General features: G+C 42.2%; 1 protein-coding gene across 1 annotated transcript in view; it reads left to right on the top strand.

Annotated features, from left to right (window-relative positions):
• Positions 1-18,262, top strand: part of LRRC20 (leucine rich repeat containing 20) — a 295,773-nt gene that overhangs the window by 97,493 nt on the left and 180,018 nt on the right. The window contains exon 4 of the mRNA XM_030203505.1: positions 8,261-8,428. Within this exon, the coding sequence (XP_030059365.1) occupies positions 8,261-8,428 (168 nt within the window). The remainder of the gene's footprint in view (positions 1-8,260; positions 8,429-18,262) is intronic.

Raw genomic sequence — 18,262 nt, 5'->3', positions numbered from 1 at the left:
CACTTCTGCTTAGGGCTAATTTTTTTCCAAGATCCAAAAAAGAGGATAATGTAGTTTTCAAAAATGAGCTCACAAAACAGTTTGCACATCTATTTACATCTAATCCTCAACAGTATAAACACTATTTATACCATAAATACATGATGTTTTGGACCTTGCTGTCGTCAAAAACATTGTGCACAGAATTTAATGTCTTCATTATTTCCAAAATGGAGTTCTTTTCATGTCCCTATTTTTCAATGTGGGAGTACGGGGCGGCTCTATAGAGGGGGTGGGGAGCTCTGAGGTGACCCTCACTAGAACATCAGTAAGGTGGTTGTCCCAATAAAAAAAGAAAGCAACATATTTCTAGTCTATGTAATGAAAAAAAGTGCAATGCTGTTTATATGCAGCAAAAATTGTAACAGTTTAGTTATGTAACCTGGAAACTCTAATATAAAGCATACTGATACCCGATACTATACAGTGGACAGGCACAGTGTTAAATGTAAATATATATTCTATGAAACAAAGAAGATGTAAGGTGCTGACACACCAAGGAGCAAACGAAAGAAAACCCGAAAACTACAGCACAATTAAAACCAAAATAAAATGATCAGAACTATTTTTATTTTGGTGTTACAAACATGTGCCATAGGTTTTGCTTTTCTTTTGAACATATATTCTGAATCCACAGAGACTCTTCCCCTAACCATGGGTGCAGAGCAGAATTGGGTTATTTCTTCATTGAACTCAATATACAAAAAAATCTATCTATCTATCTATCTATCTATCTATCTATCTATCTATCTATCTATCTATCTATCTATCTATCTATCTATCTATCTATCTATCTATCTGTCTATCTATCTATCTATCTCGATTGTGGTGTCATCTCAGTTACAGCAACATAAACCATCTCAGTACCAGGCATATTGTATACTAATACAAAACCCTACAAAAGTTATTCATGACCTACAGGGTACAAAAACTTAGATTGTGAGCCCACTAGGAACAGAGAAGGTACCTGCATATAATGTGTACAGCACTGCGTACATCTAGTAGCACTATAGAAATGATTGTAGTAGTAGTACCTATAGAGCAAATCTACAATTCCATAACAGCACTAATTCCCAAAAATCATAACAAGGAGCCTATCCAGAAAAGGGTAGCACTGTAAAAATTGCAGTGGAACAAGAGTAGTCATTGGGAAAGGGAATGGGATGGGATTTGATATACCACCTTTCTGTGGTTACAATCAAAGAGGTTTACATTATATACAGGTATTTATTTTGTGCCTGGCCACAGGAGGGTTAGGTGACTTGCCCTGAGCTCCAAGGACCTGCAGTGGGAATTGAACCTGGTTTCCCTGGATCTCAGGCCATTGCACTACTCATTAGGCCCCCCAGCCCCTCCAGTTGCAAATTGCCCTGGTGGTCTAGTGGAAGCCCACCCCTTGACCCCCATTCACTGTTGGGAACACTGAACAAGCCAGATTAATACAGTACAGATTCTTATATAGAAACTCCATGCTAGCAGAATACCAGGCATTGATCACACAGACTGAACACATACCCTCATCAAGTAAAGAATTAGTGAGAAAAAAACTAAATATAGAAATGTGTAGACAAAAATTAAACTGAAACCCCAGAAAGCCGATGCGCATGCAGCACACCATTAGAATAGAAACAGTAAAGCATTTCCCCTCATTCTATTCAAAAGAAAAAACACATACATTCCAAACACTGGCATATACCAGTCATTAAATTGATATTCAATTCCTTCTCTCTTTTACCTTGTGTCTGGGCCATTTTATTTTTCTGTGTTGGTTGCAGTTTCAGGTTTCTACTTTCTCTGTTTCTCTTAACTTTTTCCAAGGTCTCTAATCTTTTTGCTACTTTACTGCTCCCTGCGTCCATCGCTGATACTTATTTGTTTCCTTTCTGTCTTTTCCCAGCCCCCTATTCCCCAGTCTTTCACCAAATCTCCCCTTTCATTGTTCTTCTATCTGTGTCTAGCATCTCTTCTTGTCTTCCTCCCCATTCAGTGTCTTGTCCCGCTTTCTTCCCCTTCATCCAGTCCCCCTCTTTTTCCTATCTCCCAGTTCCAGCATGCGCCCTCATTCACATACTCTCTCCCTATTCCCAATGTCCATTCCCCCATGTCCACTTTTTCTCCCTGTCTCCCCTACTGTGTCCAGCATCTCCCCTCTTTCTATACAGTATCTCTCTCTGTCTCTGTCTGCCCCTTGTCCAGCACGTCACCTCTGTCTCCCACTGCCCTATCCCCAACACCCAGCATCTCCCTTCCATCTGATGCTGGCTCCCTCCCCCATGTCATCTTCCTCTCCCAGTCCCCCTGCCACATGATTCTGGCTGCCTTGACTTTGGTCCAAGCATTTCTCTTCCAAGCCCAACTCTCCCTCTCTTTACTGCCACTGCCATCACAATATATGCACAGGCAGAAGATAACAAAATATAAAGAAGAATGAAATCTTTCTGATTCAGGCATGACTTTGAAGGACCTGCCAGTTGTGTCCCGTCTGACGCATATTTTTCACGCCAGAGAGGGTGGGACTTCAAGAACTTTGAAGCATGCTTTGGTCATAAAGGCTGTTGCTTATTTTATGTTTTGTTTCTTGAACAGCCACTAACCTGTGCAGATGGTGCACAGATAGAGGTATTGACTCTGGCTGGAGGAAGGGTGGGAGTTGGGAGTGAAAACCTGTGAAGGAGACACTGCCACTGCATAAAGAAACTGGGCAAAATAAGCCAGCTGCTGGTGGAAGGTTTTGGGGTACTTGTTGCCAGGAGTGTCCCAAACCAGAAATGTGCCCTGTGTGACATTCCCCCTAGTGCGCCCACCACACTCACTGCTATGCAGGGGAGGCAATGGATGGCACACAATTTTGGAGACGCTGGATGGACGAAGAGAGAGAAAAAGGGAAGATGCTGAAAGGATGACAGAAAGAGGGGAAATGCTGGATGGAAGGCTAGAGAGAGAAAGAGGGGAGACACTAGATAGAAGGATGGGGAGAAAAAAAGGGGAGACACTGTATGGAAGGAGGAAAGAAAGAAAGGGGAGTTGCTGGAAAGATGGGTAGAGTAAAGGGGGAGACACTGGATGGAAGAAGGATGGGGAGAAAAAAAGCGGAGACACTGTATGGAAGGAGGAAAGAAAGGGGAGTTGCTGGAAAGATGGGTAGAGTAAAGGGGGAGACACTGGATGGAAGGGTAGTGGGTGAAAGGGGAGATTTTGGATGGAAGGATGGAGAGAGAGGGAGACACTGGATCGAAGGATGAGAGAGGGTAGACACTGGATGGAAGGGTAGGGAGAGAAAGAGGGGAGATGCTGTATGGAAGGATGGGGAAAGAGGAAGACACTTGGTGGAGGAAGAGGAGAGAGAGGGAGACACTGGATCGAAGGATGGGGAGATGCTGGATAGAAGGGTGGGTAGAGATAGGGGTGGATTCTGGATGGAAAGGGGGCAGAGGATACAGTTAGTGAAAGACTGGAGAATAAGATGAAGGGGCATAGATGCTGGCTTTTGCAGATGATCTGCTGTTTCTGCTTATCATATCTGAGTTCTCCCTTAATTTGGGTAAATCAAAAGCTCTTCCCATTACTCCTCAGACTGATACACAATGGAGGGGTCCTTTACCTCTTACTTGGGAGAATTCAGCCTTGAAATACTTAGGAGTGTACTTGCCAATGAACTTGAAAATGTATACAGTTAATGTATGTCCTGTTTTGGATGACACATCGGGTAAATTATGTATTGGGGTCGCCTTTTGTGTGGGGGCGGGTACACCTATTTAACATGCTTCTGGCGCGTAAGTGTCTTTATTTGTTTCAAATGTTAATCATATTTTTACCTCAAAGAGATTAAGGTAGCTTGCGACGGTCTCTGCAGCATTACATCTGGCTGGGTAAGCACCCTAGATTGCCATTTAGGATCCTGCAGACACTAAAATCCCTTGGGGGCTTGGGCCTTCTCAGTCTGTGTTATCTTAATGCAGCCAGCGGCATGAGACACATTAATGACTGGTTCTGTAACACCCAGTGGCATTCCTAGGGGGGGCAGTGGGTGCGGTCCGCCCCGGGTGCAGGCCGCTGGGGGGGTGCCATGTGCGCCTGTCCTCCGTTCGTTCAATGCTTCTTCTCTGCCCCGACCTGTTCCGGGGCAGAGAAGAAGCATGGAATGAACGGAGGACAGGCGCGCGCGGCACCCCCCCAGCGGCGTGCACCCGGGGGGGAGGGGTTGTTTTGTGGGGGGTGTCCTTTTGCCGGGGGGGGGGGCGGGGCGCATCGGCCCCCCTAGGAACACCACTGGTAACACCTCATATTTTTCTTTGCCTGCACTGGAAATTCAATTGTTTGCTCCAGTATGATCTTGCATACTGATGGAGTGTTGCCCCCAGGGGCTTTTCAGACATCCATTTTTGAGGACCTATAGAATTATCTGGAGATTGCTGTGTAGGCGGTATTATTTTTCAGCAACCTCTACCCCCTTTCTTTCTACCCATTTGTGGGAACCCTAACCTTGAGGGCGCACAGTGATGTTAATATCTAATGTGATATATTGAACTTGATCTGTGATATGTGAAAACCTCAGTGACTGTATATACTGTGTTCAGGAACTAGGGGAGGGGAAGTTGGGGGGGGGGGAGGAGAGGGAGGAATATTGGACTACCCATGTCTTTGCTAAGTTGTTTGTTGTCACTGTTTTTGGCTATCAATAAAAATCTTTTAAACATAAAATACTTTATGCCTTTGTTGTCTTGGCATTTATTTTTCCAATCATGTTAGTCACAATCTCACTTTTCTGTTTTCATCTTCTCTCCTCCTGCCAAGCTTCCCTCAGCATACAAATGAATGGTTAGAATTTCCACCTTCTTGTCTTGAGAAACTGAGCCTAAGGGCTAGATTCTATATATGGTGCCTGAAAAATCCGCATGGAATAAATTTCCACCTAAGCATATTCTATAATGGTGCCTAGGTTTAGGTGCAGTATATAGAATGTGCTTAGTTAATATCCCAGCACGAAGAACTACGCGTGTCCATCTACACCAAGGAAAACGTGGCGTAAATACCGACGTAGATTTTGGTGCAGAGGGTCATATTCTATAAAAGTGCGTGTAAATTTTGGAGCGCCTACCAAACGCCCATTTCCCTGCCTATAACCAATAACCTTTTGGCTATGCACATTAGAATTTAGGCACTGTGCATTACAGAATATGCTTAGTGAGTTGTGCGTATTCTAATTATTGCCAATTAGTACTCATTGCTTGTTAAGTGCTGTTAAAAATACTGATTGGCTTGTTAAACCAAATAAGTTACATGTGTTGTTATAGAATGTGCTTGGATTTTCAGCACAGAATGCTAGGCGTGATATATAGAATCCAGCGATAAACGCATAATTCTGTAACTGGGTGCCTCCATGTAGCTGCCTCGAGGGGAGATATGATAGAGGTCTATAAGATAATGAGTGGAATGGAATGGGTCGATGTGGAGTGTCTGTTTACGCTTTCCAAAAATACTAGGGCAAGGGGGCATGCGATGAAGCTGCAGTGTGGTAAATTTAAAATGAATCGGAGGAAATTTTTCTTCACTCAATGAGTAGTTAAACTCTGGAATTCACTGCCGGAAAAGGTGGTTAAGGCGGTTAACTTAGCGGACTTCAAAAAAGGGTTGGATGGCTTCCTGGAGGAAAAAGCCATAGAATGTTATTGAATTGACAAGGGAATAATACAGTATTTCTAGGATGGGCGGGACAAATTGCTTGTTCTTTTGGCCGCTGTCGGTGACAGGGTGCTGGGCTTGATGGACCCTTGGTCTGTCCCAGCATGGCAATGCTTATGTACTTATGAGCCTATTCTATAACAGAACCTAGGTGTCTGGATTCCATTATGGAATACTATTGTAACCTAGGATTGGTGTATCTAACATCTAGATGTCCTCACGTACACTAGCCATAGAGCAGGTGTAAGTAGAGGTGCCTAAATGCGGCAAGGACATGCAAAATCTAAAGGATTCTGTAAGTTACATGCATAAGTGGGAGCCCTGCACATGCCCCACCGATGCTCCGCACCTGTGTACGTCCCCTCCCCCCTTACAAATACCCACTACCCCTGGATTATATATATCGAGCCTAGTGTTCTGCACCAAAATCCAAGTGTATTCTATAACAGCACGCATAACTTAATAAGCTTAATAAGCTAATCAGCGTTGATAACAGGTCTTAACGAGCAATAATGAGCACTAATTGGCAATAATTAGAGTTTACACGTACAGCTTGCTAAGTGTACTCTGTAACATACTGCTCCTAAATTCTAATGCGTGCAGTCAAAAAGGAGCGTAGTTGTGGGCATTTAGTGGATGTTCCAAAATTTCCATGCACTGTTATAGAATATGCTCCAGTGCGCCTAAATCTACACGCCCGCATTTACGCCACATTTCCCTTGGTGTAAATGGATGCGTGTAGTATTAAGCACTGGTATATCAACTAAGCATATTCTATTTACCGCACCTAAATATATGCACCACTTACAGAATACGCTTAAGCAGAAATTTATTCCGCGCAGAGTTTTCAGGTACCATATATAGAATCTGGCCCTATGTAAGTTAAGTGAGTATTTGCAGAATAGTGCTTAGGTGGAATATTGACATTTATGCACATATGCCTGTATTCTATATATCCAATTAATTGACCAAAAAGATTTTTTTAAACAAATGTGGGGACTTAAATATAGCTAAAGTACATAAAGAGGCATATTTTCAAAGCACAGCCTTCCAAAGTTCCATAGGTTTCTATGGAACTTTGGAAGGCTAAGTGATTTGAAAATGAGCCCCAAAGTGTCCCAAACATTGATATTGCAGCAGGAAACTCAACTACAAAATCTACAACAATATGACATGGCGGCCATTTTGTTTCTATGCAGGAGTATATGAGACATATGTTTTGAGAACCTCTTACCTGAGGAAGTTTTTTTACGAAACCTGGCCATGTCGGTGGAGGTTCTCCTGCTATTAGATACTGTCGCAAGCTTATTAAGATAAGTGTTATGCTGTGCTATACTGCATTTTTTTGTAAAGAATTATAAAATACTGCATAAGATATATGCCAAAAAATCACAAAATCAGGGTGATCAAATGACGATTTGCACCGCAACCATTTTTTCAATATGAAGAAGGAACAAGATGTTCTAATGGTGTGAGTTGCATTAAAATCTGATGATCCCCACCAAAAATATTCTTATACAAAAAATGTCATATTGTTGTAGATTTTGTAGTTGAGTTTCCTGCGGGATACTTTATGTATTCTATGTATGGCACTCAAATTTGGGTGCCAATCCAAGATGCATGCGCAACTTAATTGGATAACAAACCATTAACCAGCAATACTACTACTACTACCACTACTACTATTTAGCATTTCTATAGCGCTACAAGGCGTATGCAGTGCTGCACAAACATAGAAGAAAGACAGTCCCTGCTCAAAGAGCTTACAATCTAATAGACAAAGCTTACAGTCTAATAGACAAATGGGGGGCTAACAACCAATTATTGACGTTAACTTGGCACCAGTTATGATTTGCTTGCACATCTGACTGCTTGCTGTTCTATAACACTGGACACCCAAATCCCATGGCGCAGAACCCAAAAGGGGACATGGCCATGGGAGGGGCAGGGGCAATCCCAAAGGTTGGGGGCAGCATCATAGAACATGGGGGATTTGCGCCCAACTTGGGGGCCAGGATTTTCACCAGGTTTCAGCTGCCATAAGTCTGGCACCCAGACTTGGGCACAGAAATCGACGCCAAGCACTAGTGTCTAGCGCCAATTTTTTCTGGCTCTGATTTTTGAGCACTATTTGAAATTCCCACCATACTGTATGTGCACACATGCAAATATATATATCAGTATGACAAACATGCACATAATGTGACTGCCTGGTTTATAGACTTGCCTTCACATGTGCTTCAGTACTAACTTTAAGCCCTTTTTGTTGTGACATATGACTTAGCCAAAGCATCTTAATCCTGATGTGCAACTCATTAATAAACATAAACATGTATTCTTGGCTGTCCATTTGTGAGCAATCACAAAACATGTGATTTGTTATCCTGCATAGAATGTTCGCCCAGTTCTCTTGAGAAGAAAATCTAACTTATTATCTCTACTCAATCACCTTCTCTCTGGTTCTTTCATCCCATTGTCAGGTTCTTTCAGCCCATTGTTGCTGGTCAGAATCATAACCTCCTTTTTTGTCTTAATGTAGAGCTGAACCTGGCTGGGAATTGCCTTCATCAGTTGCCTGAGGAAGTTGGAAAACTTCAGCACTTAAAAGTCATCAATCTGTCGAGGAACAAGTTTGAAGTTTTCCCTCAGCAGCTGGCGGCTGTGAACACCCTGGAAACCATCAACTTGGAAGAGAACCAGATCTCAGGTGAAACTCTTCGTCCATTGTCTGCTGTCTGTTACAACTAGTTTACTGGAGTAGTTGTTTGCCAAATGCCTCTAATTTCCAGCAACAGGTTCATAAATGTGTGATTATAGTACCAAATGCAGAAAAAGTGCTATTTAAAAGAAGGATGTAGTGTGACATTATTCACGTGATGTAGGAGGGGGTGGATTTGGATTTTTGGAACATTTAGATACACGTATAACTGTGTTAGACATGCCAATATACAAATGAGCATTTGTCCAATTAATTTATATTTTGTTTCTATGGCAATGCTGGGTTGCAATTTAACAGGATTACTATAGCAACCCATTAATAAATACCATGTTTGGCGTTGTTAAGATAACAGTTTAGTAATAGTTACATTGAATTCCCTTTTCGTAATTGTTAGAACTGACTTGATAGTTAATAAATTTCTTCAAGTAAGATGTTTACCCATAGGCAGGAAATGAGAGAAAACACCTGCTAACCAAGACATTTTATTATTTATTTATCACATTTGATATACCGCTATGGGATCGCATATAGGTATCATCAAAGTGGTTAATACAATAAAAGTAAAATTAGAACAGAATAAGAGAGAAGCGGAGATTAAGATTGTTCAGAAGGGAAAGATTCTAGTAATAGGTGAGTTTTGATTAACCCCCAAATTCTATATATGGCGCTATGAGTTGTACTCCCAAATTTGCACCCGCAACTTAATTGAATAATGGCATTTATTAAAATTTATGCATCCATTTTTTTTACGTGGGTCCAAAGAGGGAGCACAGCCATGGGAGGCTCATGGGCAACTCAGGGGCATTCCTTTAATGTACGTGCATTGTGATAGAATAAAGGGGGTCTATGCCTAATGTAGGACTGGGGATTTACACCAAGCTTTCTTGGTATAAATGGTCACGCCTACATGTTGTGGTTCCTGGTGCTATTCTATAGATGGCGCCTAACTTTAAGCAGCGTTTATAGAATAGTGTTAAGCGCTATTTTGTTCTGTGTCAATTTTTAAGGCGCCATTTATAGAATTTAGTCCCAAACTATTTTAAAATATGCTTCCAACAAAGTGTAATATTTGTTCTGAAGACTGCACCACAACTTCATCCCTCCTGTAACTCCACTCCATTGCCAATGTGTTCATCTCCCATCTGTAAGCAAAACAAAATAAGCCCAGTAGGTTAACAGAGGCTTGTGTCAGGATTATAGCACTGAGACCCTTTTAGTTTCTCAAGTTCCACAAATGAAAACAATAATAGCAAAAGGAGGATAAACAATTCTTGGTCAGTTCAGTTTGTCCTCAGCATTTGATTTAGTTGATTATACTTTGCTGGTAACAAAATTGAGTGAATTGGGAATAACAGATGGTGTTCTCTCCTTACTGAGAAAATATAAGGTTATCAAAAAGGAATCCAGCTTCCATCACCTGGTGTTTAACATGTAGTGTACCGCAAGGTTCTCCGTTGTTACTGATCCTTTTTAATAATAGTAATGTTATCTTTTGAGGATGGGTTATCTGACTTAGTTATATCATATTACACCTATGCCAATGACATTTTATTGTTAATTCCAGTATGATCAAGATTGTTTACAAACAGAAAAGATGATGGTGGAAAATTTTAAATTACTGGAGAATTGGTACAGTTTTTTGTTTAAATTGCATTTATAAACTTGTATTATATAAAGATAAAATTTGAAAATACCACAAACCATTAGAATAATCAATCATAACTAGATCACATATTCTGGTAATAAATCCACATTAAAGGAACAGTAGAGGAAAGCAAATGACAATAACAACAAAAGAAAAATCGCTATTTAGCAGTGCAGGAGTGGCCTAGTGGTTAGGGTGGTGGACTTTGGTCCTGGTGAACTGAGGAACTGAGTTCGATTCCCAGCACAGGCAGCTCCTTGTGACTCTGGGCAAGTCACTTAACCCTCCATTGCCCCATGTAAGCCGCATTGAGCCTGCCATGAGTGGGAAAGCGCGGGGTACAAGTGTAATAAAAATAAAATAAATATTATACCTAGTACCCTATTATACATTCTCAACCCGGAACAAAACAAATAATACGCTCAGGATTCTGGCCTTGATGGTCTGTCCCAGTATGGCCTCACTTATGATCTTATGTACATTGCTTTATGTGATTCCCTAGCTATGCTTAGTTTACTACTTTTGTACTCTTCTCCAAACCAAAAGGGGTTTAACACAATACAAATGAACAGAATTAGATTTGATTAAGTTAAATTAGGAGAATTGAATGACTTGGATGCACACTGTGTTCCTGTTTGCTTGGAGTTAGCTGAAAGGTGTATATAGTTAGTTGGGATTCTCCTTTCATTGGCATGAGATGTGTATTTATTTATTTATTAGGATTTATTTACTCCCTTTAGAAAGAGTTTCACCCAAGGTGGTATACAGCAAGAAAAAGTCAAATAAAGGCAATAGACAATTACAGCAGTAAAAAATCTTCAAATAACAATATAAGGGTATAGCATAGTATACTACATTATAATGTCAACACAACACACAATAAAACATTTTAATAGACCTCATAGGGTATAAGCAAAGATGGAACATGTAGATAAATAAGATAGAGTAACAGGAGTTAGAAAATGAGGGGAAAGTTGCATATGAAGTCAGAAAGGTGCTTGAATATTATTGTATTGACGAATAAGCTTTGATGGGATTGCACGGTAATGATGATCTATTCTGTGTACAAGTTTCTGTTTGCTGCTTTGTTCCATATAACATTTTCCCCCTATGATTGTAAGAAATTAAATCCTTGAGTAAAAAGGGTGGTATTTCAAAGCATATTAGAAAATCAATGTACAGTCATTTTGTTTTTCTCCCTGCTTTTGCTGTTAAATTTCATCCAGTCATTGATATTGAAAAGAATCATAGAATGCATCAAGGAAACTTTAGGTATGTGGACATGAGTGTATATTTGTTTTATTTGTTGTGCTTGACTAGTTTGCTAGGGGTTGCTGCAGAAGTGGTAACTCTGTTGATGTTTCATTCTCTGACCAACCCTTGCAACCAGCCGTTTTCCATTTGTTGGTCAACTGTAGATCCTGATTCTCTGGGCATGACCTTCATAGAGGGTGAAGAGTAGGAAACTATAAAGAGACATGATAATTTTGTTTGCATGTTCTTATGTCCTTTTCTATGCAAATCTTTGTTTTAATGGCTAAATACTCTGATTGAGTCCTAGATCACAGCCAAAGGCTGCGGGAGACTCAGTCTATACCCTGAAATAGAGAAGGACAGGGAAGTCAAACTAGGAAACAATAGGGAACTGGTAATTAAGAAAGTATGGGGAAGGAAGCATATATACATTTTTATAAATTATTTTAGTAAAAAATGTACATTTTTGTATGTTGATGAGCTCTTTTGGAGTACTAGAAAGATTGATGGGAAGAAGGAACAACCCAGCAGGACATCAGTAGTAGAAACGGGCAGTGATTGACTACAATTCTATACCTCGCTCTGTGAGTTTTCTAATTAAATCTTAAAAATCAATGTTTGTAATCTTCAGTTTTATTGATGTCAATAACAAGAAGAACATGAGATGGTATATAAAGTCAGTAGTGCTGTCAAACATCCACAAAATATTGAGTAGGAAAGTCATCAAGAAAACAGTTTTCCCCTTAGTAGAAACTCCTAGCCATCTTCCCCTCAACATCACTGTTGATGCTTAGCACTCATCTCCCTGTCTCCTTACAGGAAGTGACTCACCACCTTCCTTGTTCATACAGTCTAATAATGATTCCCATGTCTTTTTAGAACCAGACCACTTTCCTCTACCAAGTTTTAGTATCGTGCAGCTAAACCAAGTCCTCCTCCTTCACATATCCAGTGCTGGTGAGAGTTACTGTTTCCAATTAGCAACTGTCTTCCAGTGTGATGCAACCAACCTTTGGTGAAACATTTAAGCTATACCCCTTGGAAGTATAAATACCAAGCCCACTAGGAGGTTTCTTTTCCTTGGCTCTAACTTTCCCAGCTGTCGTACCACTACAGTGAGGGTAAGAGTCTTGACTTTTGTCTCCCTACCAATTGTATATCTACTAAACAAGAGGAGATGCTCTCTGGGTAACATGCCCACTGGAGAGTAAAGGAGTGTAAAAGCATAGAACAGAGTAAGTCTATCTACTGTACTTGTGTTAGGAGAAAGCTGAAATGGGAAACCAACTACATTTCTACTGAGAGAAGGGAGTGAACAGTGAAATATCAAGCCTCAAGGAATATAAAGGGACTAGAGGCTAGTCCCAGAATAAAGAAATCTACAGATGAAGAGGCTAGTAACTGAGTTTCATTGGGAAAGGAACTGCCAGCTAAGGCCACTGTGAGTAAAGGCTCAGAGAGTCCTAAAAAAGACTTGATAGTAGGATTACAGCAGCTTCCCTATGGAGAAGGAGCCCCAAGACATCAAAGCTGTAAAGGACTCTTTTTAATTACCTTTATCAGGAGAGATTATTCTAAAGGGAAAAGTAAGAGACTTGTTAAAACTGTTTTCCTCTTCTGATTATGCCTGTAGATTGCTTTTAAATATTGTCCCAGTTGTCGGCATCATCCAAGTTTAAGTAAACCCTTTAGTTCAGAACTGCAGCTTCTGGTCTGGATTGTTTTACTGGATGAAAGCATAGGCTAGTGAATGGATTATTGTGTCTTTGGCCTCCCAGCTGTTGCTGGTCCTGGTTCTGACCTCCATACAAACTGTTAATTTTTATTATAAGTAACCTGCCTTGATACAAGGTTTAAACTATGTTCTGTACAGTTCTATTTCCTTCCAATAAAAGCTAATTGTTCCACTGGGACACCCCTAACCTGCCCACCTTGTGTATACATGATGGTACCCTGGAAAGTTAGGTACCCCCAAACCCCCTCTGTAGTCTGGATTTGTATATCACAGCCCCAATAACTCAGGGGAACTTTCTGTTCCATATTAATTCAAAAACTACAGCCTGAATCTGCTTCATTAATTCTTTCCTACTAGGTATGTGACTCTTAGGGTCATCCCATGAGAAAAGTTGTGTATGTTGATAGTTTCCTGATGTAGAAGAATGGAGCCTGTTCCTTCCTGCTTATTTGTTTAGATTTTGCTTACACCTTTTTCAGTAGTAGCTCAAGGTGAGTTACATTCAGGTACTCTGGATATTTCTCCAACCACTAGGCCACTCCTCCATTCAAAATTCCTGGCTTTAAGGCATTTAAAGATTGTGTCACACTGTTATTGTGAGCCAATGCCAAGGGTGAACTTGAATGCAAGCCTCTTATGTTCTACAGAGCCCCAAATCCTCTGGATTACAAAACCAGTGCTCTAACCACTAGGCTAGTTTGTTGGTCAACTGATTTCCTAAAGTTTTTGGTGTGTTTAGAACTGCCCATAGTACCAGTCAGTTGACTTGCAATGCAAACGTGTTCTTTGGAGAAACCATGCATCCAGGGCTGGCACAGCAATGAGACAGACTAGATGGTTACCTAGGGCAGTAACTTCTGGGAGTCAGCAAAGAGCAACTGCAATCAAAGCAAAACAATAGCATCTGCACCAACTCAATAAATACTTTTACCTGCAGGAAGGGTGGGCAATTTTTAAGTAGTCCTTTTACCTGGGTAAATGGCTTTGGACACAGGAACAGCAGGACTGTGATGGTTAAGGAGCTCCCAAGTAAGCATAGTAAAGATCTTTAAGGCTTTCCAGAAAGCTTTGAAACCGATGCCTGTTTGTCACCATTTGTGTGACCTGCATGTTTTCAGAGAAATAATGGATCCTTGGAATGTCGAATATTACCCAATCAAAAATGTATAATTGAAACCAATTTTTCTAGGCTGTCCCTAAGCTGTTTATAATTCAGATTGCTTTGTTTCTCGTAAGATACACTATTAAAAAAAAAGAAAAAGAACCCAAGGGTAGCAATTCATTAAGCCCGTGAACGCTTCTTGTAATATGATAAAGCACACACTGCTCTGGGTCACAGACTGATAAAAGCATTAATGTTAGCACTACTCTGACAGAAATTGATTAATGAAATACTTCAGAGCTACTAATGACAGCGATTCATTATTTAAAGGAAGAATATAGCAGCCAGTCAGTGAGTGTGGCAAACATCCTAGCACATGAAGTCAGTGGTGATACTGGATGGTGGGAATCCATTAAGGCATGTTGTGGGGAAATATACAACTCTATATAACAAGGCCTGAACGTGATAGAGAGGACAGTATTCACCTTGTGATGGTAAACGGCTTGTAAGCCGCTTCCAGCCTGGATATTCAATGCTGGTGCACTCGGGGCTCTCTGCATTTAATAGACGGGTATGTGTATTGTCCCGAACATTAACCAGGCACTGCCTGATATTCAGACCGGTGCCTGGTAAACTGGGTGCATAAATTTAGGACAGCCTTTTTGCTGCCCTATCTTTATGCACCTACTTAGGGGCCCTTTTACAAAGCGGCTGTAGATCTACTGCCACTTTGCCATGCGCCAAATCAGGACTACCACCGGGTTACCACAGGAGCCTGGTGGTAGTTCCCACCCCTAGTGCACACCATTTCCAGTGGTAATTACTGCCAGGTTAGTGTGGGAGCCCCTACTGTCACCTAAATAGGTAGAGGTAAGGGCTTCCCTTGGAAATGGCATCGTGCCAATACCTATGATTAGCACAGGGCCATTTCTGTTTTGGGGCCAAAAACAACCTTTTACCCACTGTGGTGGAAGGGGGGCCTCGGCGCACAGCAAATCCACATGCCGACACCACCGCAAGCCCCCTTTTATCATAGTAACATAGTAGGTGATGGCAGAAAAAGTCCTGTATGGTCCATCCAGTTTGCCCAATAAGATAAACTCATATGCGCAACTTTATATATATACCAGACCTTGATTTGTATCTACCATTTTCAGGGAGTAATTCTAGGTACAGGGCAGGCTTAACCCCCTTGCTGGGCCCTAGGCAAACAAGCGCTTTGGGCCCCACTTATAGGACAAGGTGGAGTTCTGCCCACCCACCTTGGGTCCAGACCCACCCAAACTTGGGTGTCTGGCTACGCCCCTGACCAGCTGTAGAACATACTGGCAGTTTCTCTCAGTGGCGTAGCCAGACTGCCAATTTTGGGTGGGCCTGAACCCAAAGTGGGTGGGCACAAAATTTTCTCTCTACCCCCCTCCCCAAGCAAAATTTAGTCACACTTTTCAGTGAGCTTTCAGAGGCCAAAACCTCCTGCCTCAGGTCAGTATAATGCTGTTACGGTATCCTCTCCTGACCTAAGGAAGGAAGTATTGGTCTCTGAAACTTTATTAACACAGGTACCATATTACTTTATCCTAAATTAAAAATAAAATTATTTTCTTTACCTTTGTTGTATGGCCATTTACTTTTTCTCATTGTGTTGCTCCCAGTCTCTAGATTCTGCTTTCCTTCGTCTTTCTCTTGCCAGGGTTTCCTGTCCATTCATCACCTATGGCTTTTCATCTTTTCCTCACCCTTGTTCGCCACATGCCCCTTCCTCTTATTCTCCAGTCTTTCCCTACTCTGTCCTCTCCCTCTTTCCATCCAGCAGCTCCCTTCTTTCTTTTGCATCCAGCGTCTCCTTTTTCTCCCTACCCTTCCATCCAGTGTCTTCCCTCTTTCTCTCCTTATCCTTCCACTCATCTACCCTCTCTCCTGATCCTTCCATCTAGTGTCTCTATCTCCCCTCTCCTTCTATCCAGTGCCTATCTCTCTACCCTTTTCTGTTCAGTCTCCTCCCTCTCTCCACATCCTTCTAGTTTCTCCCCTTTCTCTTCATCCTTTCATCCATCTCCCCTCTTTCTCTCCCTATCCTCCCATGTCCAGCAGCTCTCTTCCCTCTAGTCCCTTCTTCCTCTTCCTTCCTTGTCCAGCAGCTCTCCAGCCCCTTCCTCCTCTCCCTCCCATGTCCAGCAGCCCTCTCCCTTCCATCCAATCCCCTCCTCCTCTCCATCCCATGTCCAGCAGCTCTCTCCCTTCCCTCTAGTCCCTTCTTCCTCCCTTGTCCAGCAGCTCTCCAGTCCCTTCCTCCTCTCCCTCCCATGTCCAGTAGCTCTCTCCCTTCCCGCCAGTCCCTCCCATGTCCCAGCAGCTCTCCCTTCCCGTCAGTCCCTTTTTCCTCTTCCTCCCATGTCCCAGATGCTCTCTCCCTTCCCTCCAGTCCATTCATCCTCTCCCTCCCATGTCCCAGCAGCTTCTCCCTTCCTCCAGTCCCTTCTTCCTCTCCCTCCCATGTCCCAGCAGCTCTCTCTTCCTTCCCTTAAGTCCGTTCCTCCTCTCCCTCCTATGTCCCAGCAGCTCAGCCACTTCCCCCCCAGGCCAGCGAATCCACATCCTTCCCGCGCTGTCGCTGCCCTTTTGTCCCGCGGAGGCAGCGTTCAGCGTTTCCTTCCTGCCCTGTCTTCTCCCCAGGCTCCGCTGCATCGTCCCTGCAAGTGGAATCCTTTTCCTTTTCGGCCGTCGCGCTGCGCTGCCATACACATAGGCAGCTTCGCTCCTCCCCCGCCGCATCCATTCTGGCCCTCTCTGATGCACTTTCTGTTAGGGCCGGATGATTGCGGTGGGGGAGGAGCGAAGCTGCCTGTGTGTATGGCAGCGCAGCGCGACGGCCGAAAAGGATTCCACTGGGACGATGCAGCGGAGCCTGGGGAGAACACAGTACAGGAAGTAAACGCTGAACGCTGCCACCGCCGGACAAAAGGGCAGCGACAGCGTACGAAGGATGGGCGGGCCTGGAGGGAAAATGGGTGGGCCTGAGCCCGTCCAGGCCCACCCGTGGCTACGCCCCTGGTTTCTCTGCTGGTCTCTCCATTTCCTTAGTCCCCTAGAACAGGGAACCAAGGCTTCAGTGGACCCCAGAGTGGGGTAACCCACTTACTGTAGTTCCACATGCTCCTTTCTGGACCACGTTCAGAGAGGAAGAGAACATGGCTCCTCCTTTAACATTTTTATATCTCCCTCCAAAAGCTCAAGCTTCAGTGCTATTGGAACATTTTTTCAGAATAGACCACCCACTATTCAATTTTATTAACACCTTTTTGGAGCAGGGTCTCAGAATGTTCTGGAACTGCAAAAGAAAGCACATTTTGGAAGTCTGCTATATTGAATTAACAGAAAGCAGAGGAATAGTAAAAATAATTGAGTTTCCTTCTAAAATTTAGATAATTGGGTTAAAAAAAGCAGATAATCAGATAGAAGATTCCAAAGCATAGGACCAGCCGCTGAAAAGGCAGTGTTGCATTTGTGAATCTGCTTTATAGTTTGAATACAAGGAACATCATGTTTGTTGTTCCCAGAAGAGTGCAACATTCAAGGAGATTTATAGAGAGTGGGACATCCCTTAGATACCTTGGATCATTGTCATGAATAACTTTAAAGATCAAAACGCAGATTTTAAACTGAATTCTAAAACAAACAGAAAGGCAAAAGCACAACCTGCTAATAAATAGGCAAATGAATTTTGCACTGATTAAAGAATACGCAAAAGGTAAGCAGGAACACCCAATTAGATAATATTTATTTATTAGGATTTATTTACCGCCTTTTTGAAAGAATTCACTCAATGCAATGTACAACAAGAATAAGTCAAACATAAGCAATAGACAATTACAGCAGTACAAATATTCAAATAACAATACAAAAATAAAACATTTTAATAGACAGCAGAAGGTGTAACCAAAGATGGAACATATAGATAGATAAGATAGAGTAACAGGAGCTATTTAAAGACTAATTTAAAAAAGTTGCACGAGGTCAGTAAGGTGCTCGAATATTATCTTAGGGGCCCTTTTACTAAGCTATGTAGGCACGCACGCGTGTCCTATG

Source organism: Microcaecilia unicolor, chromosome 5 (assembly GCF_901765095.1).
Source record: "Microcaecilia unicolor chromosome 5, aMicUni1.1, whole genome shotgun sequence".
Taxonomy (NCBI): domain Eukaryota; kingdom Metazoa; phylum Chordata; class Amphibia; order Gymnophiona; family Siphonopidae; genus Microcaecilia; species Microcaecilia unicolor.
Note: the sequence above shows the minus strand (reverse complement) of the source record. Positions and strands in the feature narration are given on the sequence as shown.